Source organism: Sander lucioperca, chromosome 1, assembly GCF_008315115.2.
Source record: "Sander lucioperca isolate FBNREF2018 chromosome 1, SLUC_FBN_1.2, whole genome shotgun sequence".
NCBI lineage: Eukaryota > Metazoa > Chordata > Actinopteri > Perciformes > Percidae > Sander > Sander lucioperca.
In genome coordinates, this window is record NC_050173.1 from 30,307,073 (window position 1) to 30,324,020 (window position 16,948).

The 16,948-nt window shown below is 41.5% G+C and overlaps 2 protein-coding genes across 3 annotated transcripts; one reads left to right on the top strand and one right to left on the bottom strand.

The window, feature by feature from the left end:
* Positions 1–229: 229 nt before the first annotated feature.
* ubl3b (ubiquitin-like 3b) lies at positions 230–9,399 on the bottom strand. Of its 2 annotated transcripts, none has more exons than XM_031303351.2 (6): positions 9,173–9,399; positions 8,488–8,598; positions 5,147–5,255; positions 4,448–4,534; positions 3,245–3,322; positions 230–1,839 (listed from the first exon to the last, which is right to left on the bottom strand). In XM_031303351.2, the coding sequence occupies exons 2-6, from the start codon at positions 8,512–8,514 to the stop codon at positions 1,787–1,789; spliced, it is 354 nt and encodes a 117-aa protein (XP_031159211.1). In that variant the 5' UTR covers positions 8,515–8,598; positions 9,173–9,399; the 3' UTR covers positions 230–1,786. The 2 variants fall into 2 exon arrangements, with proteins under 2 accessions (XP_031159211.1, XP_035857817.1); XM_036001924.1 differs by lacking the exon at positions 9,173–9,399 and adding an exon at positions 8,742–9,077.
* Positions 9,400–10,853: 1,454 nt separating this feature from the next.
* Positions 10,854–16,553, top strand: foxo4 (forkhead box O4). Its single transcript, XM_031302989.2, has 3 exons — positions 10,854–12,857; positions 14,109–15,639; positions 16,329–16,553. The coding sequence occupies exons 1-2, from the start codon at positions 12,423–12,425 to the stop codon at positions 15,609–15,611; spliced, it is 1,938 nt and encodes a 645-aa protein (XP_031158849.1). The 5' UTR covers positions 10,854–12,422; the 3' UTR covers positions 15,612–15,639; positions 16,329–16,553.
* The last annotated feature ends 395 nt before the right edge of the window (positions 16,554–16,948 follow it).

Below are 16,948 nucleotides of genomic sequence, written 5' to 3' on the forward strand. Positions count from 1 at the left end.
TAATCTTCTATGACAGTCCAAAACCCAAAGGTATTTAATGTACTGTTGTTCAAAGAGAACAAAGGCATTTGAAAATGTTACCTTTGACTCTGGGGATACTGAAAAATGTCCACTTTCACAGACATTTTAAAGACTAAAAGATTAACAAATTGATCGATAATGAAACTTATTGTAGCCAGTCTTTTAGTTGCCTTTTGAGAAAAAGTAAAAAGGAATCAAGAGAAGTTGCCTTATTTAAAGATTTATTAATTTATAATACAAGCTTTTATGTAGACCACATTGCATTTTAGTTTTTACATTTATTCATACTGAGCTAAACTTCACAGCAGTGACATTGATCGACAAAAACACAAACCAAAGGACACTCAATGGAAGGAATCAAAAGGTTTCCGACTGTTTCTGAAGAAACCGCAGCCCATCAACACTCCCAGTGCGGCACCTTTTTTTAAGACCACATACCCTCACTAGTCCTCATACAGTATGCCACGTGCATCACACACCCTCAGACACACTCATACACAAACTCATCCACACTAAAATGGAACAAATACCTATGCACAAGATAAAAATCGATATATTTAAATTTCAATATTAATGATATTACTGAATTCCACAATAAAAGGCAAACAAGAAGTGAAGACAGCATCCAAATGAAAAGGAGGTGAAACACCACCAAACATTTACCTTTTCCCTCTTCTCCTCCCAAAGTGGGAGAAACTCTCCCCCTGCCTCGTTCTCAGTGTCCAGTAGAGGGTGCTCTCACACCGACGACACTCCTCCCTCCCGTTCTTCAACCGCTTCTTCTGTCTGCGTTTAACTGGCCCGCCGCGTCGGCTCCCGTTTTGAGGGAACATCGACAGCCTAGTCAATAAAGTCAAAGCCAGAGGTGCGAACACGACACCTGATGGCACACAAGCAACCCACCGAATCCCCCAACTCCATCTTTTACAAGCCTCTAATTTGTTCCCGTTTCTCATGGACCTGAACGTCCCCTCAGGTGTTTACTCTTCCTAATAAAAGTCTTTTCTCCATTGGTCCATTTCCAGGAACAAACGTGTAGGGTAATAGCACAAACATCACAGGTGCTGATGCAGACCGACCGGTGCAGTTAGTGAGAAATATCTCATGAGGAGAATGGCGCATTTTCTACCACGTGGGAATTTAAGGTCCGTTCCTCTGACCCCCCCCCCCCAAAAAAAAAAAAGCATTTGGGAAAATATGATGATGAAACACGATAAACATTTCTGAATTAACAAACTGGTTAAGTGCAATGAGATGGTTAACACCTATCAGTAAGACCTGGGGAAACATCCAAGTGACTAGTAGGGAAGGGTAACAGCCCACACATCCTTTATAGCAACTCTGTGTCCACGAAGAGCAAAAACTTCCCGGGTCTTTTCCACAATGTACGACAGCTCTTTAAAACTCGTACAGCAGCGAACAGGTCCGCGAGGGAGCATAGGGTATCGTTTAATGTCATGATCTTCAAATAAAAAGGAATAACAGCAAATTCTGGCGACACAGTAAAAGTTTTGGGAACAAAAAGTGAATATATTGGCACAAAAAAAGCCTCAGATTGGACAAGCGTTCAACCAAAGCAGGTGACAGCCCCAACCTGACTTCCTGTGATTTAATCCAAATCCACAGCTGATAGGATGACAGGCAGGAGAGAACAGGGTGTATGTATGTTTATATGTGTGTTATGTTTGTGTAATTTGTGTGTATATGTGTATGTGTATGTGTGTGTGTGTGTGTGCATGTGGGGTTGGGAGTTGTTTTTGTGGCTTTACAAGAGGAGACAGCAGTTGCTCTCTGTGGTTTTCTCTCTGTTCCTTTGACCTACAAAGACAGAACAGCAGAGACATTAGGTGAGATAAAAACAACCAGCTGAAACTAGAAGAAAGCATGTATCGCTCTACAGACTTTCTGCGTGGGATGAGGTTGAGGTTACCAGCAGTAGCAATAAATGCCTACTGCATGATGTATGTGAAAGGTCAAACAAAATGGCCCCTGAACAAGCAACTTATCATCAACTGCACCGCCTGGGCAGACACATTGCACTTCAAAAGGTTAAAGCAGCCATATTATGCTCATTTTCAGGTTCATAATTGTATTTTAAGGTTGTACCAGAATAGGTTTACATGGTTTAATTTTCAAAAAACACCATATTTTTGTTGTACTGCAGTGCTCTCTCTCACTGCTGCAGACCCTCTTTTCACCTGGTCTCTGTTTTAGCTACAGAGTGAGACCTCTTTTCTTCTTCTTCTTCTGTACTATCTGCGCAGTAGCTCAGATGTAGATCATGTCAGCTAGCTAGCTCCATAGACAGTAAAAGAGCCTGTTTCTACAACTTCAGTCAGTTACAAGGCAGGATTAGCTGGGAGACTTCTAAATGAGGGCGCACATGTAAGTAGTTCTTTTGTAGATTATGGTGAACTTGTGTGTGTTGTAGCAGTGCTTTGCTATTGAGAACGAGGTAGCATGCTAGCGTTAGCATGCTAACGCTACGAGCTAATGGTTGCGGTTAGCCTGCTTGTTTCGGCTTGTGATGTCACAAGCCGTGCTGATTTTGACCAGCTCACCCAGAGACTGAAGGCAGGACACATTCAGAAACCGTATCTCACTCTAAACAGCATGGGTGGATTTTTTTCAAAGTTTGTATGTGTGTGGAAGCACCAGAGACAACATAACACCCCAAATCCCAGAAAAAGTGATTTTTTTCATAATATGGGCACTTTAACAACACCCTTAAATCCTGCTAAAACCCTCTCCCAGCATATTAAAAAAATGCAACAGAGGAGCGATGGAGCGATGTACAGTAAATAGCTGTAGCCCTGCTGTTTGTCATGGCCGTTTGTCAGTCCTAAATATCTTGTTATAACAGCAGTTATCGGTGGGCTCATTTGTTGCATTTACTGCCACTGAAGAGCATTAAATCTTGTTTATGTACGTTGATTTTCCACCTGCGTTTATAAGGCATGCTAATGCTAACGCTAGTAGCAGCGGTGGGGGCTACAGGCAGGACCCTGGTTGACCTCATGTTTACTTGAAATGTTGCTGTTTAATTGAGCTTCAGTAACGTAACCTTGTACAAAGTGGGTTTAACGACTTTAATTTTTTTTTAGGCCCCGCGGTAAAGCGAAATTCTGTTCTCAAAACTGTCACCTTTTTTAACGCCACTGGAGTTTTATAATCTGATAATTCTGCTAGCAATTCTACTAAAAAAGGAGACAAAGATCCTCACCATGAGAGTTGGGCTCTGGAAGAGTCTCTCTGGCAACCAAGTGCATGACGGTTGTTCGGCCCGGAGGCAGCTTCAGAGCTTTGAACAAAGAAATACACCTCATGATTCATTAGCTACATTTTATAGTATGATGCTATGGTGGAAAACCATATTAATTATATGATCAAAGAGTCATGTGTAGTTTTCAAATAACAATCGTGGTTAAAGGAAATTACTTGACCTGTCACTATGACAACAGATTAACAGATTGTTCATTTCCTGCATCTGTGATACTGAATTAGGCCATACTACAGTGTTTGAGGTTAGTGCACCATTGCATGTATTCATCAAATGTGAAATCAACTTTATAATTCTTGACCATTTATTGATTGTATTATTTTTAGTGCTGTCAAATGATTAAAATATTTAATCGCAATTAATCGCGTTAACGTCATAGTTAACTCGCAATTAATCGCACATTTTTATCTATTCTAAATGCCCCTTGATTTATTTTTGTCCCATTATTTTTTCTCATTTTAATGCTTTTATCAACATGGAAAAGTGGATCAGCTTGCTTTGTGCTTTTGTCGCCTGGCTTTGACGAGGGGGCGGAGAATTCGCATAAGCTGTGTGCTTGGCCATCAAGTGGTATTTCAGACTGGACGTGCTACGATGATAGCTCAGTTCACAATGACAAAACACACAGATCACTTTGGTCTTGTCAATGGAACCATTTGGCAACTTTTTAAAAGTAAACTTTCCATTCAGAATCTTATTGGCATCCATTTCGGCGTCTCGTGCTCGCCGTCCACTCAAAACGTAACGTTAGCCTACTTCTGTTTGGCCGGCTCGCAAGCCCAAACAAGTGTGTGAAGCGTGCCTGTTGTTTAGTTTCCGGTCTAGCTAGATCCGGTGTGGTGTTGTAGTTTTTCTAACGTTACTAGTTGCAACAGCATGTGAAAAAAACTACAAAGTTTGGTAGGCCAAAAAGAACGTTAATCTTGCGATAAAAAAATGTAAGCCTTATTAACGCCGTTAAAATGGGTTTGCATTTTAACGGCGTTAATAAGGCGTTTAACTGACAGCACTAATAATTTTACCCGTGGCTCTATTGTTTAGCATGAATAAAACACACCTAACTGACCCAATACTACCATTCGGTTGCCTGGAGTGTTTTTAGTAAGATAGACAGATAAAGGTGTCCTTGTTCAGAGGTGCTCTTACCTCCCAGGGTAACGTTGCCATGAAGGAAGCGTCCCTGGAAGATGAGGCGCAGTATACTGGGACTGCTCACCCTCTCCTCCTCCCATCCTGCCAGAGAGCAGCGAAACAAGTGCATCACTTACTATGGCCCAACAGATACTGGATCTTTGAGGCCAATACTGATACACATATACACACACACACACATATATACATATATATACACACCACATAACATAAATAAGTGTGTGACCAAGATATATACTAAGGAAATATTTTTGTTAAAAATTCACCTTAAATCAACTGTATCATGGCATTGTTTCTAAATGATCTTAAAATTAGTTTGGGATCTTGGTGCTACAGTTTCTTGTTACTTATTAGCAAATATGTACATCAATGCCAATTTAACTGTAACAAGTAAATATTGTGTGGTAAATTTAGCCTGTGTTCATTTTGACTTTATATAAACAGGTTTTCATTACAGGCATTGAGTAGAAAAAACTGACATAGCAAAAGGAAATGGAACAATTAACCCAAACCAGTTAATTATTTTTATATCAATATCATATATAATTATTATAATTTTTTTTGCAAAAACTGACAATAAATGTGTCAGCAAAGATTGTGACGGAATCCAAAGGACTTAGTGCAAAAAAATCCAATCTATGAAATACATAAAACTAAAAACAATACTGCAAACTGAATCCTATAAAAACGTACCTGCAGGCCAGTTGTCAAATACATGCTTGGCGATGTCTGTGGCCGAGTCGTTTGGGGAGAAAGTGAAGTCTTGCGTTTTCCCACTGACCAGGATAAGGCGGAGGTGCACCTAAAACAACAAACAAAAACAGCTTCATCGTAGTCCATAGCAATGTCATATAAGCCAACAAAAAAAAACTTCCATTAAGGTTCTTCTTAATTAGTTGGGGTGGTATCCCTCCACTTCCTCTAACCTCTTCAGACATGAGGTGGCATCCACAAGGCTGTGAAGAGATGGGCATTCCAGTCTAATTAGATTTAACCACACCAGACCTTCACCCTTTGACTGGGCGACTTCATTCGCTGAGGGATTACACTGAAGTGAGCCCCTGTTGGCAGAGACGACAACAGATAAGGGTGGGGCTGATGGGTGAACACTGGCCCTTTAGTTCCAGAGTGCTGCGAGCTCCGCTCCGGGTTGTTGGCCTAATGCGATAACCCCAGGTGTCCCAGACAGCTCTGGGCCATGTTATTAAATTTACATGGCCAGTGGGTAGCACCAAGGGGGAGTGTGCATATGTGTGGGTGGGTCTTTAACAGTGGGGCTTCCTCCAATTTTTTTCCTCTGGGCAACTATACAAACCAATCCGTTTAAAAGAAATAAATAAAAAGGAATCGTTTGTCTAACATGCATTGAAGGCTTAAATGTTACACTGAGATAAGGAAATCCATGTGGGTCACTCCACACTGGTTATACTACAAAATTTAAAAATTTAAAAACGTATTCTGCATGCAAGGCAACAAAAACATTTAAAAATTCCATTACATTGTAGTAGAGCTGACACGATTAATTGATTAATGATCAACATAAAATGCAACTATTTTGAAATTCAACTCATTGATCATTGATTTTTTTCAAGTTACAACTTCTCAATTATCATAACTTCTGCTTCTCATCTTATGTGGACTTTGTAGTACAAAAAACACCACCAGGGAATACAACAAGTTGATGTGGGCGGGTCACTGACTTCAGAAAAGAATAACGCCTGCCAACTGACTTCAAACCACAAACGTCTTTAAATAGACAACGTTGGATCTTCGTCAGGTCAAAATGTCTAAAAAAAAAAAAAAAAGGACACCACACCCACATTTACACTGTACCAATAGGCTTATAGGCTCAATGATGGCAGCTTTGGTTACACATCCAGCCCATCCAGGGTGATAAACATCATCACTGTTAGTGTATGTTGACTGAAAAATATGGTGTATATGAGTGGATTATGGTTAAATGTTGTATTGCTTATCATGTACAATATTTTCAAAAGGTTCCTTTTTTATGTCACTTACAACTATTATGGATATATTTGAGAACTTTTTGATATACTTAATAGATGATGTCCATTTAAATAAACTGTGGTTTGGAGTCCTTCCCACTCCTTCTCCTTCGCTAAATTTCAGTCTTTAATAGCAAAGGTTTTTGCAGTCTTGATTTTACGTTTATATTATTGTTGTCCACTTCTTTTATACTGTATGTATAGTCAGCTCACAGTCAGGATTGAAACATCACTCTGACCTGAATTATTGATCCATTCTGGACCTTAGTCATCTAATTTATGGTGGAGCAAATCCTGTTCCTTATTAATCCATCATCTCATCAATCATGTCACTACACCAAAAAATTACTTTGGATAAAAAAAGCATCCAATCAACTAAATCTTTCTACTAAGACATCTCCACTCAAAAGTCAGAATTGACAGATGGGATTAATTTTCTTAGACATTTGCTCTTCTTCAAAAGGTGGGACATGAACTTTCTTTGGGTTCACAAATCACAGAGGAGAGAACAAAGAGACTTAACCACGAGGTGTGACGTCAGAGAGGGACAACCCCACTCTCCCACTGATCTGTTTACAAATACAATCCTCCTTCGGTGGTCCTCTGCCCTGCCCTCCCCTCCCCCCTCTGAACTGAATAACCTCAATGTGGGGTTACATACCCATGCCATCATTAACCAGCTTTGTCCCATTTGCCCATCCCTTTCATCCCCAACAAAATAAACACAAAAGTCAAATCTGCCTGGTTACCTATGGCAACATCCCACATCACAAATGTTCTCGAAGTTCACCAATCCAAAGAAAGACATTAAATCCTTCAAACACTGTTATGAATTACTTTTTTAAAAGGTTAACAGAGCTACCAAAGGCTTATCCATTCTTAACGTTGGTCAAGTTTCCTAAAAACACAACCATCCACAAGCTAACGTCCCAGGGCTGCTGCCGAGAAAGATGATCCATTAAAAACCACTCTGCCTTGTTGTGGGGTTTTGCCTGATGTGCCTTAGATAAAACATTTAACAACATTTTTGTTTAAATATAATTTAGAACGTTTATTAAAAACAGCCATCACAATTTCCAAGATGTCTTGTTTTGTCTGACCAACAGACCAAAACCTGAAAGATATTCAGTTTAAAATCATTAAAAAAAAAAAAAACAGAGAAAAGCAGCAAATATTTACATTGGGAAGGCATAACCAGCTAATTTGGAATGTTTGGTTTAAGTTTTTTTTTTTTTTTTAAAATAAGGAATCAATTTTCAAAATTGTTGAAGATATATTTTCTGTCACTGAATAATTAATTGATTGTTCCAGCGCTAAATGCTTCCCTATTACTCACGCCACAGCTGTGGCTCAGGAGGTAGAGCGGTCGTCTACTTTTGTAAGGTTCAATCCCTGGCCCCTACAAGTGTCCCTGGGCAAGATACCGAACCCCAAATTTCTCCCAGTGAATGTATGTGTGAATGGGTGAATGCTGACTTGTATTGTAGAGTGGTCGCTAAGACTAGAAAAGCGCTATATAAATGCAGTCCATTTACCATTTACATTAGCACTAAAACAACCGATTGTCTAATTGACCAACAGGCCAGGTGTCACAATTAATTGTTAATTTGTATAACTTCTATCGTTTCTGATCTGTCTTGTAAATGAGTGTTGTCCAATCCTATAGTTGGGGTGGTGTGGCCAGGATTTAGTAAGAGGGTACAATCAATTGGCATCTAAACCTTTAAAGGAAAGTAGGGCAACGCTTTAACAGATTAGACAGATGGTGTTCACAGCAACCGCAGTCATTGTCCTAGCTAAGTGGTGTGGACGTTGGCTAATCCACAAGCACCCCTCCCCACTGACCCCCCAAACCCTAAATTAGTTTTTATTTGTTATCACCATAATAATCAAGTGTATTATGTCTGTTACCATGCAGCAGCAGTAGGTGTGACAGAGTACACAGGCCATCAGCAAACATAGAATATCACCTTGGCTCTGTGTTGCTGTTGGAAAATAACTTAAGAAAGGTGTCAGACCCTCACTCACCATATCAAGATCCCTCTGGGTGGTCATGTCTCAGAATGGAGGAAGGCCGTGGACGTGGATCAGAGGGGACAGGGCTGGTGTGCTTCAGCTGCTGGAGACGGGGCCAGAGCCCTGACACAAACAACACAAACACTGTGAGGCTGCTTCCCACAGCCTGGCACCATAACGGCACTGCACAAATCCATTATCCACCAAACTAACACATCATAACATTGTCAATCAAACGACAAACACGCACATGATTGATTAGTTACCTGAAATCGTATAAGTAGTGAGCAAACTGGCTCACTTCACCATGGTTTGGTGAATTAAAATAACAACCTTAGCCCGTCAGACTAGGGCAGCGACCAGTTTAGTAAGTCGTTCTAACAGTTAACGTTGAGCTAACGTTAGCGGGCTAATGTTTCTAGTGTTAATCTAATGTTAGATTCAATCATCGTTGCTAATTAGCTGGCTTGTAGTAATAAAACAGGTTAATGTTGTTAAACAGCTACAAATCGTCTTTCGCCCGAGGACACCAACTAGCACCGACTTTCGTCCCAAAAGATAATAGGAATAGGAAGGCTTCTGCTAACTTTAGCATTAGCTGCTGTGTTAGCTTATGCCAATCGTGTTATCGCAGGCTAGCTGCGGGCTAGCTGGCAAACTAAATGTGCAACGGCAATTTCTGTGCAGTCGAGCTCACCTGCATCTGATGACTTTGATGAAATGTTGCATTCAGTTGAGTGGACGAATCAGCTGGGAGCGCTTTTCACGAGAAAAATATCGAGTGTAGATGTATATCGTTGACTGTGGTATCGGTGGCTAATGGACGGGACGACGCCGGATGTCAGCTGGTTGTAAACACCGAGAAAGACCGCAAATACTTCTGGGAGTTGAAGTCCAGAAAGAGGGTAGTTAGTTATAACTAGCTAATATTAAAAACGTTGTAAAACCTCTCTGCTGCTTTGTGGGGTGCATTCAGTGTGATGCGTGATTACTAATTGGATGCATTCCTTAAGTTTAGAAGTTAGTACAGATACATTTCACATAAATTGCCCAGAAATAAATATTTAGCAAATTAGCAGTTTAGAGATGAAAATTCACCAGGTAAGAAGACTTTTCCTTAAGAGTCACATCAACAACATCACTAAAAGGATGTTATAACTGCATGAATGTTAATTCAAAAACAGTTTAAAGGTCCACTTACTAGCTTTTTCCACAACCACAAACGGTCTTCATAAGCAGATCGAGTTTTCTCAGTTGTAATGAAGATCATAAATTTACCTTACTCGTTACAGAGCATTTTTTTTTTTCATTTTTTTTTATTTTTTGCAGACTCCAATTAACAGAAATGAAGACACACAATGTTAACAATGGAACCAATGTTACAATACATATTTAAAATTATTTTCTACTTTGTCTTCTGGGGTCCCAGATTTTGAGGACTGCAATGAACACTTTTAAATACTGCAGATTTAATTTTGTAGAGCTCAAAAAGGGGAAATTCTCAGGACATAAGCAGTAACATATTTTCTGTTCACAGAACTATGTCTATGGTACTGAAGAGCACTCATTTTATCAGCAACATGAGAAAACTTGGTTATGAAGTCAAGTAAGACAAAAATTTTAAATTCTATTTTAAAATAAAACATAGAGTTTGACACAGCCTGCTGGTATACCTGTACAGCCAAAGTTAACATACACAGATTTGAAATATCATTACTTGGTAGTGGATTACAAAAACAATATTTAACATTTAACCATATTAAACCACAGGATAAGAGTGTGGAAAAACAATGTGTCACATAAAAATCATTTAGTACTGAGCATCTGGTGGCCTGGTGGTTAAGACACATATCTGCAGCATCCTTGCATTGTGTCTTAGATAGTTGCAAATCATTTGATTAATTCCTTAAAATCATAATTTGATCAATCATTTAGGGTGGCAGTAGCTCAGTCCGTGTGAACATAACCGAAATTTGGGAGGTGACAGGTAGGCTACATGCACAGAGGGCAGTAAAGAAGGTGTTTTAGGGGGTCTGTAGGGGCCCAACAATGGTTGACACTGACATGTTAATCCAGACATGCAGTAGAGAAGGTGGATGAATAAAACATAAACACTTGTGAACATTATTGTTATTATTATTAATAATAAGATATTTAGTTTAAGTAGTTGTAGTCTATTACTAGTATCAGTATTTTAATTGTCAATAATGCCTTAGCTGCCCTACGTGTACCTGGGACTTCGCACACTTAGTCTACTTTACTGTTTCTGTTATTTATGCACCTGTATATCACAGGTGCATGTCCCTTAGCTGCTGTTTTCGCTTGTGCTATCTCTCGTGCTGTCACATGAATGACTCGGTTTCCCAGAAATCCGCTTCGCGCAGGCGCAGACAGCGTTGCCTGACAGTGGTAAACAGACGTCAGAAGGGAGTCTTCGCCTCTAGTCAAAACAAAACAAAACAAAACAAGTCAAAAAGATAGTGAAGGAGTGGATATTTGGACAGCCACAACGACAGGAAGTTTTGCAAAACTCATCGCTGATTAAAAACGGCTACTTGGAGTAAGTTATTGAAGGCTTTTCACGGACTTTTTCACGGATTGTAAACTCTGGAGTAGCGGGAGCTTAACCAGCTAACGTTACGGTGGCTATCGTGCTGTTTTCAAAGTGCGGCGAGTGGAAGCCGACAGACCTCCGAAGCGACTCAACTTCACACAACACCCGGGAATTCGCTTAGTAGTTAGCTAGTTCACCGAGACCGCAGGGCGAAGATCTTCTGAGCTCCGGGCCTCGGTCGAGAGGGTTTTACAACCGCTTCTTCGAGCATCGTGTGCCGCGGCAGGAGTGTGGAGAAACATGGCAGATGGTGACATGCGCCTGGCCGCAATGTGGCGGATCGTGCAGACCTGAAGCACGGACTACTCCTACGTACATTTCTCCCATCTCCCACTTTTATTAACTTAAAAACACTATTTGACAGTTACTTTAATCCGCTCTCCCTTTTATCTTCCAACGCTCGACATGTCTCTGGTTGTTTACTTACAGCGGCTTTAACATAACGTTGCAGGCCAAATAGACGGCGGCCAGAGTCTCCACTGGGTTTTACACTTTTTTGGCAGCTGGCTAACAAAACCGTTGCTGGCATAATCAACCGCCGTACGTTTTTACAACTTTGATTAAACTGGACTGGTTTGTGACTGTTAAGTTTTTGTGGAGGTTTTTTTATACTCGTGGAGAGCCCAGACATCACGTTGTTTACAAGTGAAGACGGACAGGGGCTGTCCTGAGAAGCTCTTTTGTAACAGTAGCCAGCTAATCCCTGTTTGTAGTCTTCAAAGCTTTACAGTATAAAAAAAAAGGAGTTGAATTACAAACTATATATCTAATTTGACAAATTTGTTACGAAATTTTGATTTATTCCTAAAATCTTTTCAGACACATTTAAAGTATACTTTTTACAACATTTACCCGTTGACAAATACTTACGTTGAGTGTTTATTAACAGGAATGGCATTATTCTGTATCCATATACCTTTACAATTTTGGTATTCATTTTCAGGTGAGTCCAAACCTCTGTAGATCCAGATGTTTTGGTGCTCATTGCCACTCTGCCACTTTTGTTTTTATTTAATTCAAACAAAGGGACTCTCATCTCAGCCTTCCTTCATTCTATATAAATCGAAAGGTTTATGATAGTTACTATTAAGGAGATTATTTGGGTTCCCTAATCTCCAATCGGAGGATTAACTGAGGCTATTGGTGTGTCCAGATTATTACGTCTCCTCTCCAGGCCCCTCTGTTTACACCCCCGCAGTGGCTGAAGCAATTTTCTTTTGTGTTTTTTTTTTAACGCATGATCTACTCAAAGTTTACTTTTAACTTTTCAAGGTAGCCTAGATGTTTTGAGTGGTCTTATCTTTTTGGTTGAGTGGAAGTTCAGAGGACCGCCATGGAGAAGTTGTCGGTGCCCCCGATTGACCCAGATTTCGAGCCGCAGAGCAGACCCCGCTCCTGCACGTGGCCGCTGCCGAGACCCGACATTTCTGCTGTCAAACCGGAGGGGACTGATGGCTCCGAGTCCGCCGCCGGTACCCCGCCCGCCGACGAGGACAAGGCCGAGCCCCAGCAAATCACGTCAGAGCCCGAGAAGGTAGCGGCCGAGGGAGGGGTCGTGGCCGGCGTGGGCGGAGCCGGTGCTACGCCACGCAAAGGATCATCTCGGCGCAACGCGTGGGGGAACCAGAGCTACGCAGATCTGATCAGCCAGGCCATCGAGAACTCGCCTGAGAAGAGGCTGACCCTGGCACAGATCTATGAGTGGATGGTGAAAACAGTGCCTTACTTCAGAGACAAAGGAGACAGCAACAGCTCAGCTGGCTGGAAGGTGAGTATATGGGTGGTGAACATCTTCACTGCATCACTTTACATGACGGACTATATGCTTTTAAAACCATAAGTCACATATTTATAGCTTTACAGTTCATGTAACATCATAGAAACACTGGTTTGCAGATTAATAATAATTTTATTTATATAGCACCTTTCATAACATGAAATGCAGCTCAAGGTGCTTCACAAAAAAATAATAAATAACACAGGTATTAAAAACAGAAAACAAAAAGGGAAAGCAATATAATAATAAAAACAAGTTGAGTAAGATTACCATCCTATTATTTGGACTGGGCAATAATGAAAAAGTACACACAACCAGAGCAACATATATCATAACATCCCAATATCAAAGTATATCACTATCATAGCATTATTTAAATTGTTTTAGTTTGTTTGTGTATGTATTTATGTATTTTTTGCTGCCTAAGACATCAAGGGACAAAAGAGATCTGAACTGAACTGGGATAAATCCGACTTAGTAAATACTTTTCTAGTATAAATTCAGACCAGTGGTTCCCAACGTTGTAAACCCTTGTGTGCAAACTTAGGGTTCAAAGTAAACAACTAATTTATAAACAAAATGTTTTACAATAAAGAATGAATGGAAATAGATTAATTAAAACTACCCAATTGTCATGCTCAGTCAAACTACATCCCACATGCTAACAGGTAGCTAGTAAAAAATAGCAGGTGTTAAGTTATAAACTGTTGGTTACCTGATATTTAAAAAAAAAAAATGTGAAAGCATGTAGTCCTTTGGCTCAGACAGTGCAGTAGTGTGGGCTGCACATGTGATGGGAGTAAGCACTATATGCAGAGGGTTAATTCCTATTTAATGGGATGCTGGCCAATTATCTGTGCATGTGATTAAGTGTGCTGCTGAACGCAGTGCATTACAATTCAATTAAATGCCTATACTTTTAACCAAATAAATTAACTATTAAAGGGTATGATTTTTATATTGAAATTCCCACAATTCCTGAGCGTAACTTCCCTTGGCAACCCTAATCTTTGAAATAATAAAACAAGTAAAGAAAATGAATATATACTGAATTGAGTAGGATGGTGGATAGGTTAGTCTAATGCTAGGATCATTTGAACGTTGGCAGGGCCAAAGTATATATTACACTAGTAATGATTAAGCTGCAAATTAAACAGTGTTTAATGAAAGGAAGCCACCTCTTAATCTTTAAAGCCTACATTTGTCATAATGTTGTAATTGTTTTTTTCTCTCCGTTTTCAGAATTCAATTCGCCACAATTTATCACTCCACAACAAGTTCTTGAGGGTACACAATGAATCGACGGGGAAGAGCTCCTGGTGGATGCTCAACCCAGAAGGAGGGAAGACCGGGAAAGCTCCTCGCCGCCGGGCCGCCTCCATGGACAATAGCAGCAAACTGCTGAAGAGCCGCATGAGGGCCAAACAGACCAAGAAGCAGGCGGGAGCAGCCGGCCTGGGGGGTGCTGGAGGAGCGCTGCAGGGCGACGGCAGCACAGGTTCAGCGGGTGCAGACAGCCCTAATTCGTCCCAGCAGTTTTCCAAATGGGGGGTTAACAACAACAGCCCCTCGTCCCGCGGCACGCTGGATGACACTGACATGTGGACCACCTTTCGCCCACGCACAAGCTCTAACGCCAGCACCCTGAGCGGACGTCTGTCCCCCATTGCTCCTGGACAGGAGGATGACGATAACCTGCCCGAGGACGGACTGCTGGGAAGATACACTGCCAGCAGCTTGACCCCCACCCTCACCGAGACCCTCATGGAGGAGCTGGATCTGATCGACGGCCTCACATTGATGACTGGGCAGCAGCGAGGGGCCAGTCCCAGTACAGCTCCACCAGCACCTCCCACTCCGCTGCCCTCCGCTTCCACCCTGCTCCCTCGTGGCTCCAGCTTTTCCTCCTTCCATCAGCTGCAACCATCCAGCCTCCCACAGGCCCCCAGTCACACCGGGACCCAGGCCTCTGTCTCTCAGTGTGGATCCAGCAGCAAAGAGTCGTCAACCTTTAGCAACTCCCTCTTCAACCCCATGAACAGCTCCGGCTCTCGTGGGGGCGGCCATTACAGCAACCACGTGCCTTCCAGCCTGGAGGCGCTGCTCACCTCTGACTCCCCTCCTCCCAGTGATGTCATGATGACCCAGGTGGATCCCCTCATGCCCAGTCCTGGAGGGGTGGGCCTGATGGGCCTGGGCACATCTGTGCGAGGCGGGAGGTCCAAAACCAACCAACTGCTGGAGCCAAACACAGTGGCCCCCATGGCGCTGCAGGCTCAGATGCAGCAGCAGCATCACCTTCACCACCAGCAGCAGCCGCACCAGCAGCCACAACAACAACACCAGCATCACTCTCAGATGGGGTTGGGGATGATCCTCTCAGGTATGTCTCAGGACCCGTCGCAGCTCTCTGCCCTCAAAGCCCAGCATGCCACGGTGCCAGCGGTGGGCTCTCATCACGGAGGGCCCATCGCCTCAGCCAATCCCGGCTTGAGCCTGCAGGGGATGAGTCAGTTCGGAGCTCCGTCCTGCTTCCAGACCGGTCAGGACCGACTGCCCACAGACTTGGACATTGACATGTTCACCGAAAACCTGGATTGTGACGTGGACTACATCATCAACACTGACCTCATGGACGGAGATGATATCGACTTTAGCTTTGACCCCATAATGTCTGGAGGCCAAGGCTACGCCGGCCCAGCCACCACCACACCGGGCTCCGCTCACAGCTGGGTGCCCAGCTAATTCCTCAGTTGACCGCACAGTTAGCCAGGTACACTTATCGCTCTTCTTTCTAACCATCAGCGTGCAAGGGTTATTTTAATTATTGATTAATCTATGTTTACATTTTTTAAATATGAAGTCTATAAAAAAGTTTTTCAACGCCCAAGATGTTTTTAAATGTCTTGTTTACCCAAATATATTACATTTACAATCAAATAAAATACATGCAAGAAGCTGGAACCATACAATGTTTTTGACATTCTGGCTCGAATAAACGATCAAGTGATTTAGGGCTGAAAGTCAAATAATGCATAAGTTGATCAACAGAAAATTAGTCATTTATTTTCAGCTTCTCAAACGTCAGAATTTGCTTGTATTCTCAGTTTTCTAGCATTGTGTATTTGTAAAGTGAATATATTTGGGTTTTGGACTGTTTGCTGGACAAAACAAAACATTTGAAGAGAAATTGTGAGCATTTTTACATTTTCTGACATATTTTAGAGCAAAAAAGTAAGCGATTAGTCAAATCGGTAAGCGCAAAATTGTTGCTGATTAGTTGTCTACTGATCGACTAATTGGTTGATAGACTAATTGTTTCAGTTCTCCAAACCATATACAGCCCTACACATGGATTTAATTTCTAGCGACTGAGTCGATGAATTGAATGTACATCACTTACATAATCTGCATTTGGGAGTCAATCAACACAAATGACCGTTTTATCATCTTGTCTTGCAGGAACTGATCTCCAATCAAGATAACCTCACAAAACAACAAAACGACCGGTGCATTCCTCCTCCCTGCTGGCTCAAGATGCTATTTTCAAATGCAATGCTTCTCTCTGACTTTTAAGACCAGACCTCACCCATGTCATGTGCCAAGACATGTGGAGGACAGGGAGGAGATTCAGGCTAATATGCACAATATCTTTCCTTTTTTTTTTAATATATATATAGATATATATCTATATCTATCTATATATCTATTGATATATATATCTATATCTATAGATATAGGTATAGATATATATATATATATAACACTTCAACAATTTGGCTGCTAGCAGTTTTTTTTTTCTAATCCGAACTGATGATTTTTAAAAGATGTGTGACATGATGTTTTTAAGAGTGAAAGACAAATCATTAACTCCTCCCTGCTGGGAGTTTATATTTCGGTTATGTTACACCAGAATAGCTTTAGGGTGGATACGGTACTCGATGGCTTTGGTATTGAAGACTTAATGACTTTTTGGAGAAATGGCCAGTTTTCCATTGACACCAGCATGAACTGCCAGACTAAATGCTGTTTAAGGTGCAGTTACCTTGCTGCACCGTGAAAACTTTTTTATCACAGGAGTC